Raw genomic sequence first — 19,690 nt, forward strand, 5'->3', positions numbered from 1 at the left:
CTTTAATTGTGGGTGTATGCTTGTGCGTCAAACCAAGTGTCCTATTGCAGTCCAGTCCTTTGTCGTGCGTAATTGGACATTTCTGTAAGCATGTATGGGTGGAATAATGACAATTTCCACGTAGGATAGATCACCTGTAGACTGGAACGAACGTTATGTATTTTATCACAATTGCATCTAAAATACTGAACACACCAACAGCCTTTCGTGCACGAGCGTTGAATTTCATCCAAACGGATCGCGCGCCTCTGCGTAGCCAGGCGACTAAAATAGAACTTGGCTCTATTTTAGACACTTGACCCGCTGCAAGTCCCGCATCTCCCATCTCATTGGTTTTTAAGAGCATATACACACGTGGGTGATTGAAAGATGAAGGTGTCCCGATCAGTTGGTTGCGATAATGCACCTTAAAGTTGGTTGCCAAACGCCATATAAAATCAAAAGAAGAGAGAACTGAAAACGAACTAGGTTTCCCCTTTTATCTGTGGATGAATTGTTGGAGTAGAGAACACATGATTTTGTGTGACTCCAAATCCTACAAAGATCTAGCAAAAAAAAGGACCTCAAATAACAACCCAATGTTTATATCCCAGAACAAATTAGCAAGCAATAGCAAGTTTCGACCTGTCCCCAATGAATATAGTTGTTCACAGTTCGTTTTGATATTTCAACCTGCATGTCCTGAACGCATCTGGTGGGGATAGACAAACTCAACATACGCACAATGGCGCACCTGCATAGTCGGATTGGTCATCATATAAGTCAATAGGTAATGATATGAAAAGCACATTATGCACTCAATTAACCCGTAGCTCCAGCGCATATCATTGTTGTCATTGCTTCCCCTCAAGCTGCGTCGATGCGTTTGTCTCCAACTGAAAGGCACCGTTGGCCCTCGCCAGACGAAACAGTGGCCAGGTGAGAGGGGATGCCAAGACGCAACAGAGGGAATTAGGGAATGAGGGAATTAGGCTTGAAGTGTCAAAATCCTTGGTCCGTGCAGTGTCCTCAACGCATAGAAATTGAGACCATGAAAACCACTCTACACACACACAGAAAAAAGGGTCTACCTAGAACCACAGGGATAGCTGATGGGCGCCTTATTTTCTAAAGACTGTCCACCTGGAATAGGTGTGATGAGTTAGGAAGTGGAAGAAAGTGACATTTACAAACTTTATTTTAAAGTTGAACTGTACGTTTTACCAGTACCATAACCATTATAACAGTGAGTGCATAGATAGAGAATATGATGATGGCTGACTCTTGAAATACGTTTTTTTTTAAATAAAATACATAGGATATCTTCCCCAGCACAACCACCATCAAACAGACTTGGTTCAAAACACAATTCATTGTGACTTTGTAAATCATTATTATTGTTTTTCATTACAAAAAGTGCAAAACCGTAGAGAAAATTAGGATTTTTGTATACAAATTGCACAAATTTAGACCACTCATAAAATCTTAGAAATGGGAAACAGTTCTCTACAAAAGCAGCATCCGATTTAGCCCTCGACTCTTTGGTGTAGGGTGAAGTTGCCCCTAGAATCTGATCTTGGGTCAGTATTGCATTTTCCACTCTAATGGTTATCCACCCCGGACTCCTGCTTCATTCGTGAAAAACATTGGTAAGCTCCTTGAATAGGCAGTATTGTAAACAAGGGTGGTCACGCCTTATTACTATAGCGACTAATAGAGAAAGACAACGATCAACTTAGATTAGTGACAACAACAAAAAACACAAGATCTAGAATGTATGGCTATAACAAAATTCTAAACTCCCTTACAAAGATATATTACAAAATCATATTCCTATGTTGGTGTATCATATATAGGCCTGCTATTATAAACAGTTCAGATAGAATCCAGAAAGACCTTACACAAACATAAGCTTGCCATGGTACACTACACCAGCAATTCTCAACTGGTGGGTCGCAACCCAAGGTTTTTATGCGTCTGGGGTGTATTTTGTTAACACATATTTATACCAGTCAAAAGTGTGCAAAGCTGTCATCAAGACAAAGGGTGGCTACTTTGTAGAATCTCAAATATATAATGTTTGTTGAACACTTTTTTAGTTACTACATGATTCCATGTGTGTTATTTCATAGTTTTGATGTCTTCACTATTATTCTACAATGTAGGAAATAGTACAAACTAAGAAAAACCCTGGAATAAGTAGGTTTGTCCAAACTATTGACTGGTACTGTATATATATATATATATATATATATATATATATATGGAAAAAATACTCCAGTCTGAACTTAAATCAGGTAGGTGTGTAGAAACGATAATTAATTTAATTTTTTAAATAATTTAATCTCTGAAAAATATTTTTTCAATCACAGTATTTCAATATATAGCTATTAGCAGTGCAATTTTTGGTAGATTTTTGTCATCTCAAACCAGTGAGTTTAAAATTCTTCATCAAGAATATGGTCCAAATTGAATTAATGACAATGAAAGAGGTGGGAATGTTTTTCCCTGTGTCATATAATTTCTACATTTACTATTAATATTGCATTAAACATGGTTTTTGGCACATTTTGCAACTGAGACAACCTGGTTCAATTTGGGACCCAAGGCAAAACCAGTTGAGAACCACTCTACTCCACTGTGCCCTGAGGTGCTCCTTGAGGATAAACTTTCGGCTAAGTATTATTCCATGAGGATAGCCTATGGCTAAGAATTATTCCATGAGGATAGCCTATGGTAAGAATTATTCCATGAGGATAGCCTATGGCTAAGTATTATTCCATGAGGATAGCCTATGGCTAAGAATTATTCCATGAGGATAGCCTATGGCTAAGAATTATTCCATGAGGATAGCCTATGGCTAAGTATTATTCCATGAGGATAGCCTATGGCTAAGTATTATTCCATGAGGATAGCCTATGGCTAAGTATTATTCCATGAGGATAGCCTATGGCTAAGCATTATTCCTTGAGGAGAGCCTAAACATTAAAGAAGTAGAAGCACTGTATACAACAGTGGATTCTTAAAGATGCTGAGTATAGCACGAACTGGCTATCCAAAACACATGTCAAATCTGCACACGTGAAAAGACAATGTGCCACCTTGGCACTTAACTTTTCATTTTCACAGTACAGTTTTTATGTGTCTTGTAATGGAAACATAACTTTGAAAAAAATATGTTCAAAGGCAAGGATTGGCACTTGCTTTGTCAGTGAGTGAAATTGAGCTTGGTAATAGATCATAATAGTTGACAGTGTGCTGCAACAATATAATATAGTGTCCTTTTAAACAATAGTATTATGTTAAAATAAGAGAAGACATTGTCTTTTAAACAAAACCATTTGAACATGGATTTCTCTTTGGGATATAAAAGCCCCCCGCCCCCTTGTGCTTTCAACATGACATTGACGATGGCAGTCTTCCATCTGAAAACATGAAATATGGACTAACTTCAGGAAAGGCTATCGACGGGTCGAAGAGAGAGGTCCATCATAGTGTTCAATTCACTCAAACAGTAGGCTTCAAAAGTCAAAAGTAGCAAAGCTTTCAATCCCCCTGTACTACCGACTGTTGACCCGCACTTTCATTGTTCCCTCAGCATCACAGCATTTTGAGGATGCTCCAACGTAACTGCCTTCTCCTTAACAACGTGTTGTTTTTGGGGCTTGAAACAGATGCTCTATTTGTACAGTGTTCCCTACTGATTGTGTGATTCAAATGTATGCAGTTGCTCAAGAAGAATCATCTCACCTGTGGACACTGTGCTAGTCCATGGTAGAAAGAAAATCAGAACTAATAATGTGTATATAAATGTGTGGTCATCTTAAGGAGTGTGTGCAATAACTTCTCCATCTTTAACAAGACCATGGCGTGTACTTACAAGGTAAGCATTTTAACCCCTTAGCTGTGGTTCGGTTTTGTTTTGAATTTCACCACCGAATCTCAGTGAGGAGTCCATTAGGTCAAACCATTTGACTTAAAAGCGAACCACTATGTCTGTAGGGTGTTTGTGCTCTAACTAAAACATAATTAACACACTCCAAAACATAAAAGCATTAGTGTAAAAAAAATATAGGGAACCTACAAAAAACAATTCAGAATAAAACAGCAAAACAAAACATAAAATACTTGGTGGGGAACACAGAACAAAATAAGCACATGGAATCCTTTCAAATTAAATACCTGTAAAAACACATTGTCCTCCCTCTGTACCCTCTTCCTCCCCTATAACATTTAACCTGCGTAAGTGTCCACTATCAGTCTTAAAAATCCATTCCGTCGTAAATAACCGGCTTCTCGAGTGTCAAGCGGTAGAGGACTTTCTTGGAGATGAACCTGTGAGGATGCGATGAAGAAGTAGAACAAAATGAAAATATGCAACATTAAGATTATACAATCACAAGCCATTAGTACGGCGCAGTACTTCATTGTACTTCAGTACTTTAGAGCCGTCATCCTTCGCCACAAGGGCACCTGGGAACTGGATACGGACTTGATGCTAGCGATAGATGTTCTACACAAGCACACGCTACCATGAGGAGGAGGATTTCAGTGTGAGTGTTGAAGGGTTTTGCGCGAGTACGGGTAAGCACATGAACGTTTTTTGCCTGTCGTATGCTGATAAGGAGTTGTCAAAGGGATGACGCTCTGCTCTAGACAAGAACACGGAGTGTTAAAGAACTTTGAGTGAGTATGGGTAACAACAATACAAATAATAATGGGCATCTTTAGCATATCGAACCTTGAGAAGGAGTTGTCGAAGATGAGTGTGTAGAGACCAGGGTTCCTGACTTTCAGCTGGCCTTGGATGGCCTCTTTGTGGGAGTTACAGCGAGTCAGAGGAATCAACACCTGAGAGCAGAGCATTAGAAGATGTGTTTAAAGTCCTAGATTTGAACGCTATTACTTCAAAAAATGCTCAATACAATGTTGTCTAAGTCAGAGGTGTCAAACTCAATCCCTGGAGGGTCGTGAGTATGCTGGTTTTGGCTATTTCCTGTCAATGCGTGTCCAATTAAGACCTAGACAACCATGTGAGAGGAGTTCCTCACAAACAAATTGCCTTTATTGATCAATCAAGTACAGGGGAGGAGCGAAAACCCGTAGACCGAGTGTCCAGGAATTGAGTTTGACAACCCTGGTCTATGTACTATTTATGTGTAAAAAGGTTTTGTATTATCGGCTTTGGATTATCATATTTCCAATTAGTAAACAGTATGTAATGTAGAATCCAGGGTAACTTAGGTCACACAAGATTTTAAAGTATTTCACATTTTGTCTAAAACCCGCTTCAAAAATCATCGTAAGAGGAACAAAAGAAAATGTCAACATGAGAAAAAAAGATGATTGTGTTGACATTCAGACAGGAAAAGGTGACTTTTCAGAACAACCGTTGCCCTTTTAAACAAACTGTAGAAACAAGCTTGAGAAACAGACTATTTAAAACACTCATTGACTAGAATGATGAGTCAATTATTTATTCTCATCGGCAGTTGAAGCCGATAGAGACAAACTCTATAAACTCAGTGGTGTAAAGTACTAAAGTAAAAATACTTAAAAGTACTACTTAAGTAGTTTTCTGGGGTATCTTTACTTTACTTTTTATATTTTTGACAACTTTCACTTTTACTTCACTACATTCCTAAAGAAAATGATGTACTTTTTACTCAATACATTTTCCCTGACACCCAAAAGTACTTGTTACATTTTGAATACTTAGCAGGAGAGGAAAATGGTCCAATTCACACAATTATCAAGATAACATCCCTGGTCATCCCTACTGCCTCTGATCAAGTGGACTCACTGAACACACATGCTTTGTTTTTGGGTACTTTTCCCACCACTTCTTAAACTCGGGGCTGATCTGAACAGAACGAGCCCATGTTCACCATATTGTAACGACAACTGCCCACTAAAGTCGCACCTGACAAATGCATTTCATGAATCCATTCTGGGAAAAACAATATGACGATGCGTTTCAATAAAGGGCCGTGCACGAATATTATTACCATGTTACTGAATGTATCAAGAGTACTTTCAGATTTCGTTATCAACAAATGGCTGTGAAAAAGTACAGTGAAGATAAAATGTAGATAAAAGTATTCTCCAAATTCAGTCGTGTCAGGTCAGGTAAACTGCTGTGTTCTCACCTTTGTTTTGAAAATGTCACCATGATCTCCAAAGTGCTCCCTTTTACACCATGGCAATGCATTATGCGCCAAATATCTTGTTTCTGTTAGAAGCATTTCAATTTGGCCCTGACCATATTCATTTATTTTATTTAACTAGGCAAGTCAGTTAAGAACAAATTCTTATTCACAATGACGGCCTACCGGGGAACAGTGGGTTAACTCTCTCCCAAACCGAGACGCTTGACACATCCCCTAAATCAAATAAAGCCTTGATGACTGCAGAAAATCCTGCCTGTACACACAGTAGCTCTCCAGGACTTGGGTTGGTGATTGACCACTGATCTAAGAGCTGAGCTGGGGCGTGGTTGTCCTACCTTGGATTGTTCCACGGGGACGTCGGCAGTCACGCGGTACACCATGCCGAACGAGATGCTCTTGGGCTCCGAGGAGAACATCCAGCTCACGGTGGGGCTGCAATCGACCACGACGATGGAGATCACACTGTAGCAACTGGACTTGACAAAAAGCTCCCGGGAGCCATCGCCAAACTGAGAGATGTCGTCGATGCTGACAGGGACGACCAGACTGGAAACACAAATATTTTTTGTCACATGCACCGAATACAAAAAGTGTAGAGCTTACAGTGAAATGCTTACTTACAAGCCCTTAACCAACAATGCAGTTAAGAAAATACCCCCGCAAAAAAAAGTGAGAGATAATAATAACAAATAATAAAGAGCAGCAGTAAATAACAATGGCGGGGCTATATACAGGGGGTACCGGTACAGAGTTAATGTGCAGGGGGACCGGTGTCGAGGTAATATGAACATGTAGGTAGAGTTATTGAAGTGACTATGCATAGATAATAACAGAGAGTAGCAGCAGCGTAGAACGGGAGAAGGGGGGGGGGGGGCAATGCAAATTGTCTGGGTAGCCATTTGATTAGCTGTTCAGAATTCTTATGGCTTGGGGGTAGAAGCTGTTTAGGAGCCTCTTGGACCTAGACTTGGCGCTCTGTTACTGCTTGTCGTGCGGTAGCATAGAGAACAATCTATGACTAGGGTGACTGGAGTCTTTGACAATTTTTAGGGCCTTACTCTGACACCGCCTGGTATAGAGGCCCTGGGTGGCAGAAAGCTTGGCCCCGGTGATGTACTGGGCCATATGCACTACCCTCTGTAGTGCCTTGCGGTCAGAGGCTGAGCAGTTGCCATACCAGGCAGTGATGCAACCAGTCAGGTTGCTCTCGATGGTCCAGCTGTAAAACCTTTTGAGGATCTGAGGACCCATGCCAAATCTTTTTAGTTTCCTGAGGGGGAATAGACTTTGTCATGCCTTTCTCATGACTGTCTGGTGATGTGGATGCCAAGGAACTTGAAGCTCTCAACCTGCTCCACTACAGTCCCGTCGATGAGAATGGGGACGTGCTCGGTCCTCCTTTTCCTGAAGAGGTTGTTGTACTTGCACCACACGGTCAGGTCTCTGACCTCCTCCCTATAGGCTGTCTCATCGTTGTCGTGAACAGGCCTACCACAACTTAATGATGGTGTTGGTGTCGTGCCTGGCCGTGCAGTCATGAGGGAACAGGGAGTACAGGAGGGGACTGAGCATGCACCCCTGAGGGGCCCCCGTGATGAGGATCAGGTATGCAAATTGGAGTGGGTCTAGGGTTTCTGGGATAAATGGTGTTGATGTGAGCCATGACCAGCCTTTCAAAGCATTTCATGGCTACAGACATGAGTGCTACGGGTCTGTAGTCATTTAGGGAGGTTACCTTAGTGTTCTTGGGCATAGGAACTATGGTGGTCTGCCTGAAACATGTTGTTATTACAGACTCAGACAAGGAGAGGTTGAAAATGTCAGTGAAGATACTTTCCAGGTGGTCAGCGCATGCTCGGAGTACACGTCCTGGTAATCTGTCTGGCCCTGCGGCCTTGTGAATGTTGACCTGTTTAAAGGTTCTACTCACATCGGCTGCGGAGAGTGTGATCACACAGTCGTCCGGAACAGCTGATGCTCTCATGCATGTTTCAGTGTTACTTGCCTCGAAGCGAGCATAGAAGTTATTTAGCTCGTCTGGTAGGCTCGTGTCACTGGGCAGCTCTCGGCTGTGCTTCCCTTTGTAGTTGGTAATAGTTTGCAAGCCCTGCCACATCCGACGAGCGTCGGAGCCAGTGTAGTACGAGTCGATCTTAGTCCTGTATTGAAGCTTTGCCTGTTTGAAGGTTCGTCGGAGGGCATAGCGAGATTTCTTATAAGCTTCTGGGTTAGAGTTCCGCTCCTTGAAAGCGGCAGCTCTACCTTTTAGCTCAGTTCGAAATCTGCCTGCAATTCATGGCTTCTGGTTGGGGTATGTACGTACAGTCACTGTGGGGACGACGTCATCGATGCACTTATTGATGAAGCCAGTGCCTGATGTGTACTCCTCAATGCCATCAGAAGAATCCCGGAACATGTTCCAGTCTGTGATAGCAAAACTGTCCTGTAGTTTAGCATCTGCTTCATCTGACCACTTTTTTATAGACCGAGTCGCTGGCGCTTCCTGCTTAAATTTGTGCTTGTAAGCAGGAATTAGGAGGATAGAATTATGGTGAGATTTGCCAAATGGAGGAAGAGCTTTGTATGCGTCTCTGTGTGTGGAGTAAAGGTGGTCTAGAGTATTTTTTCCTTCTGGTTGCACATTTAACATGCTGATAGAAATGAGGTAAAACTGATTTAAGTTTCACTGCATTTAAGTCCCCTGCCACTAGGAGCGCCGCCTCTGCATGAGTGTTTTCCTGTTTGCTTACAGCGGTATCCAGCTCATTGAGTTTGGTTTTAGTGCCAGCATCGGTCTGTGGTGGTATGGTAGATAGTATGGTCTACAGCTTATTATCATATATTCTACACTAGGCAAGCAAAACCTCAAGATTTCCTTAGATAGTGTGCACCAGCTGTTGATTACAAATATGCATAGGCCCCCGCCCCGTGTCTTACCAGAGGCTGCTGTTCTATCCTGCCGATCGTGTATAACCTGCCAGCTGTATGTTACTAATGTCGTCGTTCAGCCACGACTCTGTGAAACATAAGATATTACAGTTTTTAAATGTCCCGTTGGTAGGATAAACGTGGTTTCAGTTTGTCCCATTTATTTTCCAGCGATTGAACGTCAGATAGCAGTACAGAGGGCAAAGGCAGATTAGCCACTCGTCGCCTGATAATCACAAGGCACCCTGACCTCTTTCTGCAAAATCTCAGTTTCCTTCTCCAGCGAATGAAGGGGATGAGGGCCTGTTCGGGTGTTTGGAGCATATCCTTCCCGTATGACTCATTAAAGAAAAACCTTGTCCAATTTGAGGTGAGTAATCACAGTTCGGTTGTTCAGAAACTCTTTTCGGTCATAAGAGACGATAGCAGCAACATTGTGTACATAACAAGATACGAACAACGCAGAAAAACAAACAAAATAGCATGGTTGGATAAGAGCCAATAAAGCCATCCCCTCCAGCGGTATCATCACATATCAGAGGAAGAGTAGTAATTTGATTTGACTTGAGATTTCAACTTGAGTTCTCTCACACAATACACTGCAAGTCTTGGCCGGGATTCAGTGTAGTCGTGAAATTGCCTGTAATGGAAAAAGGAAGTACTGGCAGAGGAAGCTGGAATAGTAGTGCTGTTATTGACATCAAAAATGTTAGTTGTTGATGTGTTATTCGGGTTCAGTGAAAGATCTGCAACGTGTGTGTGTGGGTATGTATGTGTGTGTGCGTGCACAAAGTTCTAGACTCACGTGACTTCTCCAGACTTGAGAAGGGCGATCTCTGCGTCCTGCAGAGTGGGCACATTCTCTTCTGGGTCATCTGGAGTCGTGTCTCCTGTGCCTCTGCATGCCGTGGGTCACATGACAAAAGACAGTATTGATTTACCACATAGCTTCTCAAAACCACACATCTACTGTGTCTATTGGCTAATTATGACTTTAGGGCCGAACCAAACCATACTGTGGTCGTAATGTTTACAACCACAAATAACCGGTGGCGTATTGGAGGGTAAAACTGCATGACAGTTTATCTGCCTGTAGGGAAAAATGTATAGGGAACGTAACTTTCTCACTGTGACCGGCGATCAGAGTTTGCCCAACTTTTCATTTACCACCACATCAGTGCAAATAGCAATATTTGTGTTAGTGACCCTGTGTTTGAAGACGTTTGCCAATTTGATGCTATATATAAACATTTTTACATATTTTCAACAAATGATCCACCATCAGGTTTCTGTGCCAATGCACCACAACTAATAAGCAAAGCATCATGGTTTGCAATTTCAACACCATCAATCTGCACAGTTTGGATGCTGGATTATATTCCGGACGAACGCGCCCAGGTAGCCTACAGGAGACTTTTGAAGTAGCCTAATCAGATTAAAACATTGTGACTGGTTGTGTTTATGCCACACATAAAAGGAACTACATTCTAAAAGTTAAATATTTAGGCTATATTGAAGCATTTTGGGTTCTAGGTACGCGAGGAATAGCCACTCGGATCAGAGAGGAGGCAGAGCAGGTGTTAAGCTTTCCTGAATAACTAGGCCTGCTGGGAGCATATTTGGCCACATTATTATACGACAGGCTGAGCTGCTACTGTGTCTTCCTATACCTTATGAACTGTCGAGAGTAGACCCACAATTGGTCCAAATGGAATGAATGGCATGAAATATTCAAATCACAAGGCTTTACAGCCTACAGTAGAATGTTTTACTCACTTAAAAACAATAACGCAATTATGCATTACAATGTGGTGCTGTAGGCTAGCCTGTGCAGGATAATTGTATTGTCCCCAAACAAGACCAATAGGACAGCTTTTTGAGCTGTGTGTCTCAAGCCTTCACTGTTCTTTCATAGGCAATGACGCATCTTGGCATCTCCGCTTATATTGAAAATTGGTCCAGCTTTGAATGATTTTATATGTGGTAGGATTGCTAGTTAGCATATTGCAGATCTGGACAAATAATCCGCCTACCACCACAGGCACTATGAATGGTGGATAGAGGGCAGGCTAGACAGACTGGTTGACTATATTGACCTGTGTGGTATAGTTAGCGCGCGGAAAAGCAGAGTGCATAACGGATGTACCAAAACACCTTGATATAGGGGAGGCACATGCAAGCAGATGAGGAAATTTAGCTAGGATGGAAGACATTATATAGGAAACCTGGGGGAAAAAACGCACCACCCTACCCAACCTGGCAATTTGGCTAGGATAGAAGACATTATATAGGAAACCTGGGGGGAAAAACGCGCCACCCTACCCAACCTGGCAATTTAGCTAGGATGGAAGACATTATATAGGAAACCTGGGGGAAAAAAACGCACCACCCTACCCAACCTGGCAATTTAGCTAGGATAGAAGACATCATATAGGAAACCTGGGGGAAAAAAACGCGCCACCCTACCCAACCTGGCAATTTAGCTAGGATGGAAGACATTATATAGGAAACCTGTGGGGAAAAACGCACCACCCTACCCAACCTGGCAATTTAGCTAGGATGGAAGACATTATATAGGAAACCTGGGGGAAAAACGTGCCACCCTACCCAACCTGGCAATTTAGCTAGGATGGAAGACATTATATAGGAAACCTGGGAAAAAACGCGCCACCCTACCCAACCTGGACGTGTTAAATCACACCTCTGGATGCATACATTTACGGTCATTTTCTTTCCCACTGTTAACTCCGGGCTTTCACCTTGATTTGCTTATGACTTCCATTCACAATCATTTCAGCAGCGGGTGTCCACAAATGGAAGGCAGCAGAGTGTGTGAAAGTCACAATTAACTTTAGTTTGCGACCAACTTTTTGTGTTTTTATTTTCTTGTGAGGGGCTCAGATCACAGACAGGCAATAATATTCAAAAAGCACATAGAGAAAGCATCAAAATAAGGTTGAAAGTAAAAACATGCATAAAAGACAAAACACCAAACAAAATCAAAAATAAAATAGCTGCAAACAGCAATGCCGGGGTTCAAGCTGTGGGCCCACTGCCACCAGGACAAATTGGAAACATTGCCCTTAGGATAAGCAACTTCTGTACTCCTTACCAAGCTTGCAAATGATCAAAACGGAAAATCAAACAGATCAAGCAATACTCTTTCAATGTATTTTGAATTTTTTTTATGACATTGACTACTTTCAAACATTTTCTTCTGCAGAACCTCTGGACTGATCGGCACCAAATTTGGTATATAGCAAATATAGATGCACATCTTCAAACACAATATTTTCCAAGACTCTTTCTCAAACAATATTGCCGCTATGAGCCAATAAGCGTGCATGAATGATTTTTCCTGTCAAACAGCGCCCCCATGCAGCCAAACTGAACAATAGGTTAGCTAGACTCATATCCCTGAGCATGTGTGCCAAATGTCATCATTCTGAGCTAAATTGGCAGCCTTTTTGCAGAGTCAAATTTATTCTGTGAATTAATTTAGTGTATTCATTTATAATACACATTTTGGGAGGACATTGGGATATTATTTCAGACTCTTTTCTAGTCTGTATTGTGTTGATGTCTAAGACCTGTGTTACATACCGTAATTATTCCCATTGGTTTATGGAGGGTTTGTAGTATTTAAAAAAAATATAGTTTGGATACAAAGCCTCAACTTGTGTTCTTGCTACCTACAGTACCAACGTTGTAAGTGGGTGGAGTGGGAGTGGTTGACCCCAAGGGACTCCGTATGTGTGAATAGTGCACATTTTTAAAAAGAATGACGAACCAGGTAAATTATACATGTTTTTCAGGTCTGTAATTGCAGCAGTGAGTTGTTTGTAGTTCGTCTACACAATTGTATCTAGAGGGAATAATGTCAGAGCCTAGATATTTAAACAGGGTCCTAGTTGGTATCTCCAATTTGAGGTTGGACATTGCTTAAAGTGGGAGCAAAGATGATCCAGTGAGGTTGATCATATACAGTTGAAGTCGTGAGTTTACATACACCTAGGTTGGAGTAATTAAAACTATTTTTTTCAACCACTCCACACATCTCTTGTTAACAAACTATAGTTTTGGCCAGTCGGTTAGAACATCTACTTTGTGCATGACACAAGTAATTTTTCCAACAATTGTTTACAGACATATTATTTCACTTATAATTCACTGTATCACAATTCCAGTTGGTCAGAAGTTTACATACACTAAGTTGACTGTGCCTTTAAACAGCTTGGAAAATTACAGAAAATGATGTCATGGCTTTAGAAGCTTCTTATAGGCTAACTGACATAATTTGAGTCAATTGGAGGTGTACCTGTGGATGTATTTCAAAACCTACCTTCAAACTCAGTGCCTCATTGCTTGACATCATTGAAAAATCAAAAGAAATCAGAAAAAAACTATAATTTTTTTTTGTAGACCTCCACAAGTCTGGTTCATCCTTGGGAGCAATTTCCAAACGCCTGAGGGTATTACGTTCATCTGTACAAACAATAGTATGCATGTATAAACACCATGGGACCATGCAGCCATAATACCGCTGAGGAAGGAGACACGTTCTGTCTCCTAGAGATGAACGTACTTTGGTGTGAAAAGTGCAAATCAATCCCAGATCAACAGCAAAGGACCTTCTGAAGATGCTGGAGGAAACAAGTACAAAAGTATCTATATCCACAGTAGAACGAGTCCTATATTGACCTAACCTGAAAGGCCGCTCAGCAAGGAAGAAGCCACTGCTCCAAAACAGCCATAAAAAAAGCCAGACTACGGTTTGCAACTGCACATGGGGACAAAGATCGTGCTTTTTGGAGAAATGTCCTCTGGTCTGATGAAACAAAAATAGAACTGTTTGGCCATAATGACCATCATTATGACTGGAGGAAAAAGGGGGATGCTTGCAAGCCGAAGAACACCATCCCAACCGTGAAGCACGGGGTGGCAGCATCATGTTGTGGGGGTGCTTTGCTGTAGGAGGGACTGGTGCATTTCACAAAATAGATGGCATCATGAGGTGGAAAATGATGTGGATATATTGAAGCAACATCTCAAGACATCAAGTTAAAGCTTGGTCGCAAATGGGTCTTCCAAAAGGTGCAACGACCTCAAGCATACTTCCAAAGTTGTGACAAAATGGCCTAAGGACAACAAAGTCAAGATATTGGAGTGGCCATCACAAAGCCCTGACCTCAATCCTATAGAAAATGTGTGAGTACAACTGAAAAAGTGTGTGTGAGCAAGGAGGCCTACAAACCTGACTCAGTTACACCAGCTCTGTCAGGAGTAATGGGCTAAAAATTCACCCAACTTATTGTGGGAAGCTTGTGAAAGGCTACCCTAAACATTTGACCCAAGTTAAACAATTTAAAGGCAATGCTACCAAATACTAATTGAGTGTATGTAAACGTCTGACCCACTGGGAATGTGATGAAAGAAATAAAAGCTGAAATAAATCACTCTACTATTATTCTGACATTTCACATTCTAAAAATAAAGTGGTGATACCAACTGACCTAAAACAGGGAATAACAGTGAAAAATAACAGTGAATAACAGTGAAAAACTTAGTTTAAATGTATTTGGCTAAGGTGTAGGTAAACCTCCGACATCAACTGTATTAAAATATGAATATCATACAGTGGACATCTAAGCCTATAGGCCTTTGTTTTAGGAAAGTAGCCTAAACTCCCCCCCAAAAAGGCTAGAAGCTACACATCGAAACACAAGGAATAGTGTGTTTGTAATTTGTTACAGGCCGTTTTTAAGGACACGTAATTGTGGCTCATTTGGCCAACATCCCTTGCTTATTGATAGCGCTGGCTGTGCCAGGTTGCATCTGAATGCATATGGATGTGCATGACATTTCTCAAATGTACAGTAAATTGGATGGAAACCTAGCTATGGACACCCTAAAGACTCTGACAAGTGCGCCAGTCCACTGTCACCTTGATTATGCCTGAACATCATGGTTCACCAGAAGCCTCAAACATCTAAAGAATAAGCTGCAAGCCAAACAAGCTTGTAAGAATTGTACTTAAATTCCCCCTTCATAATCATCTGGAGGTTGAGCTTTTTTTTGTCTCTATGTCTGTAATGTGTCTGCATTTAAGTCATTGTACATGTATTATGTAGAAAATAGGGCCCACAACGACAATAAGTCCCGACTTTTTTGTGCAATCCTGGTCACAAAATCTTGGTGTGTGTATATACTACTGTTCAGACGTTTGGGGTCACATAGAAATGTTCTTGTTTTCTATGAAAACACACATGAAATTAGTTGCAAAATGAATAGGAAATATAGTCAAGACTTTGACAAGGTTATAAATAATGATTTTGAATTGAAATAACAATTGTGTCCTTCAAAATTTGCTTTCGTCGAAGAATCCTCCATTTGCAGCAATTACAGTCTTGCAGACCTTTGGCATTCTAGTTGTCAATTTGTTGAGGTAATCTGAAGAGATTTCACCCCATGATTCCTGAAGAATCTCCCACAAATTGGATTGGTTTGATGGGCACTTCTTACATACCATACGGTCAAGCTGCTCTCACAACAGCTCAAAAGGATGGAGATCCGGTGACTGTGCTGGATGCTCCATTATAGACAGAATACCAGCTGACTGCTTCTTCTCTAAATAGTTATTGCATAGTTTGGAGCTGTGCTTTCGGTCATTGTCCTGTTGTAGAAGGAAATTGGCTCCAATTAAGTGCCGTCCACAGGGTATGGCATGGCATTGCAAAATGGAGTGATAGCCTTCCTTCTTCAAGATCCCTTTTACCCTGTACAAATCTCCCACTTTACCACCACACCAAAGCACCCCCAGACCATCACATTGCCTCCACCATGCTTGACAGATGGCGTCAAGCACTCCTCCAGCATCTTTACATTTTTTCTGCGTTTCACGAATGTTCTTCTTTGTGATCCAAACACCACAAACCTAGATTTGTCTGTCCATAACACTTTTTCCAATTTTCCTCTATCCAGTGTCTGTGTTCTTTTATTTTTATTGGCCAATCTGAGATATGGCTTTTTCTTTGCAACTCTGCCTAGAAGGCCAGCATCCCGGAGTCGCCTCTTCACTGTTGACGTTGAGGCTGGTGTTTTGCGGGTACTATTTAATGAAACTGCCAGTTGAGGACTTGTGAGGCGTCTGTTTCTCAAACTAGACAATGTACTTGTCCTCTTTCTCAGTTGTGCACAGTTGTGGTGCACTCTCACTCCTCTTTATATTCTGGTTAGAGCCAGTTTGAGCTGTTCTGTAAAGGGAGTAGTACACAGCGTTGTACGAGTTCTTCAGTTTCTTGGCAATTTCTCGCATGGAATACCCTTAATTTCTCAGAACAAGAATAAACTGACGAGTTTCAGAAGAAGGCATGACCTCGAGAGCAGTTCACACCAGACATCCCAAGAATATTGCTGAACTGAAACAGCTTTGTAAAGAGGAATGGTCCAAAATTCCTCCTGACTGTTGCGCAGGTCTGATCCGCAACTACAGAAAACGTTTGGTTGAGGTTATTGCTGCCAAATGAGGGTCAACCAGTATAAATCCAAGAGTTCACATACTTTTCCCACCCTGCACTGTGAATGTTTACACGGTGTGTTCAATAAAGACATGAAAACTTATAATTGTGTGTTATTAGTTTAAGCAGACTATGTTTGCCTATTGTTGTGACCTAGATGAAGATCAGATCAAATTTAATGACCAATTTATGCAGAAATCCAGGTATTTCCAAAGGGTTCACATACTTTTTCTTGCCACTGTAGGTCTACAACGTTAATCAATAGACATACATGCCCTTCCGTGAGTCAAGCAGGAGATGGAGCCATCAACCAAATTGAGGTACCTAAGAACTCTGAGAGAACCACATTAAGGGCAAAAAGTTCCTTCATACCTCCCCCCAAATGCAATGCATCCATAGAAACCTTCTGTAGGATTGTTGAAAATGATGTAGGTGACCTACTGAAAGACAAACAGAAACACAAATCCTATGATAACCTGAGTAGAGACGAGAGAATGGCTCTTAAGGACTTACAATCAGATCCTTCCATTATCATAAAAAAATGTGACAAAGGAAGAGGAATTTGTATACAAAACAAATGTGACTATGCGAATGAATGTCACCGACAACTATCTAAAGGTGACTTCTATCACAAACTTCTATCACTATCACAAACGGGCACTGTAACACTTCCTTCATCAGAGAGACCCTAACCGTGCTCCATTCAATGATTGCATCTTGCAACTCGCTGAACTGGTATTATCCAATAACTACTTCATCTTTGAGTCAGACTTTTTCCTTCAAATTCGGGGAGTAGCCATGGGCTCCCTTTTTGCACCCAACTATGAGAACCTGCATGTTGGGACAATTTGAGGAAGCACTTATTTACAAAACAGAGACACACCCTACTTTCTAAAATCATCCCATTGAAGAGATACATAGATGATGTCTTTGTGCTCTGGGAAGGAAGACAGCAGAATTCCAAACAGTGTTAAACGAGAGCTCTGAATATCTCAAATGCCCCATGCAGATTGATGAGAGAAAAATAAATTACCTGAACATATGGACCAAAGAGAATGATGCATTACATACAGACTTATACACAAAGCCCATAGACAGCAATACTATCTGCTACGTGCAGATAGTATGCATCCTCTTTCCCTCAGGAATGGTCAACCATATAGCCAGTTATGCAGGGTTAAACAAATATGTGGCCACCAGTCAGATTTTGACAGCAATGTTAAGAAAATGACAGATAAATTAAAAAAGAAAGTCTACAAGGACAAAACTCTTAATACTGCAATGATGAAAACATCTCAAAAACCAAGAGAGGATTTGCTAAAAACTAAACCAAAGAAGAAAAACAACGAAACAGTGTTTTGCACTAAGTACACCAAGTGTTCAGAGAAAACTAAAGCAATCCTGAAAAAGCACTGGCATACCTCTTCAAGGAGCCCCCACTGGTGATCTATAAGTGTGGTCACAATATTATGGATAGATTGGTGAGATCTGACCCGCCCCCTGAGCCCACTCAGACACTCTTGACACCCATTCCAAATGGGAACTACGATGAGCATTCTGCGCTGTGCTCTTGCAGTCTTCTTTCCCTTACGGCCACTCCTAGGGAGAGTAGCACCAGTGCTGAACTTTCCATTTATTGACAATTTGTCTTACTGTGGATTGATGCACATCGAGGCTTTTAGAGATACTTTTGTGACCCTTTCCAGCTTCTTGTGAATAGCAAACTCAAATTTTGTGAGTGTTTTTTTACAGGGCTGGGCAGCCCTATCCAACATCTCCAATCTCGTCTCATTGATTGGACTCCAGTTTAGCAGACTCTTAACTCCAATTAGCTTTTGGAGAAGTCATTAGCCTCGGGGTTCACATACTTTTTCCAACCTACACTGTGAATGTATAAATTATCTATTCAATTTCGACAAGAAATAGACAATAATGTGTGTGTTATTAGTTTAAGCACACAGTGTTTGTCTATTGTTGTGACTTAGATGAAGGTCAGATCAAATGTTATGACCAATTTATGCAGAAATCCAGGTAATTCCAAAGGGTTCACATACTTTTTCCTGCCACTATATTTAAATATTTCAATTTTTATTTTCTTACATTTATAATATTTTGGTTCGACCATAATGCGTTATAAGCATCATCAACAGGGGCAACATATTGGGTGTACTCTGATAAACTGTGGAAAGAATACATTCATTTACAAGACCTGTCCAATATAATTGGTCATAAGAATGGCCTGAGATCAAAGTCAATATTCTGACCACTAGGGGTCAGTGTTTTTAAACAGGATATCCTGTAGACCTCCCTCTGAGGTAGTAGGATCTCCATGCTACCTCCTCTCCTTGGTAGAGCAACATGCTCAATGCCTGTGTATTTGAGGGAGGAGATGGGATGGTTAGCTTCAACAAAGTGAGCTGCTACTGGATAGTCAATGTTCTTACACCTGATTGAGCTGCGGTGTTCAGCTATGCGTTGTTTTAATTGTCTTTTCGTTTGCCCTACATAGGCTTTCCCACATGTACAGGTGATGAGATAGATTACTCCCTTTGTCTTGCATGAGATGATACCACTAACAGGGATTTTTCGACCTGTGTGTGGATGTCTGAAGAAGGATGTTTCTGTAGTGCTATTGCAAATCAAATCAAATGTATTTATATAGCCCTTCGTACATCAGCTGATATCTCAAAGTGCTGTACAGAAACTCAGCCTAAAACCCCAAACAGCAAGCAATGCACACATCGTTTCAGAAGAAGGCATGACCTCGAGAGCAGTTCACACCAGACATCCCAAGAATATTTCAGTTTTGTAAAGAGGAATGGTCCAAACATTTGCATGAGGTTATTGCTGCCAAAGGAGGGTCCACCAGTTATTAATAATAGAGAAATCAGACCATCCTGCTGAGTACCTGACAGACTACATTTTCTATATGAGTAGTTAATCTTGGAACTACCCATCCCGGATCCGGGAGAATTGTCATCAACTGACACTAATTAGCATAACGCAACTGACAAAAAATCTTACTAGAAAATATTCATATTCATGAAATCACAAGTGAAATATATTGAAACACAGCTCACCCTGTCATCTCAGATT

General features: G+C 41.2%; 1 protein-coding gene across 1 annotated transcript in view; it reads right to left on the reverse strand.

Annotated features, from left to right (window-relative positions):
- Nucleotides 1–1,159: 1,159 nt before the first annotated feature.
- The window catches only part of fyco1a (FYVE and coiled-coil domain autophagy adaptor 1a), a 60,267-nt gene continuing 41,736 nt past the window's right edge, over nucleotides 1,160–19,690 (reverse strand). Inside the window, 4 exon segments of the mRNA XM_029632078.2 lie at nucleotides 1,160–4,314; nucleotides 4,721–4,830; nucleotides 6,485–6,695; nucleotides 9,883–9,975. Of these exon segments, the coding sequence (XP_029487938.2) occupies nucleotides 4,242–4,314; nucleotides 4,721–4,830; nucleotides 6,485–6,695; nucleotides 9,883–9,975 (487 nt within the window). The 3' untranslated portion in view covers nucleotides 1,160–4,241.

Source organism: Oncorhynchus nerka, linkage group LG24 (genome assembly GCF_034236695.1).
Source record: "Oncorhynchus nerka isolate Pitt River linkage group LG24, Oner_Uvic_2.0, whole genome shotgun sequence".
Lineage (NCBI taxonomy): Eukaryota > Metazoa > Chordata > Actinopteri > Salmoniformes > Salmonidae > Oncorhynchus > Oncorhynchus nerka.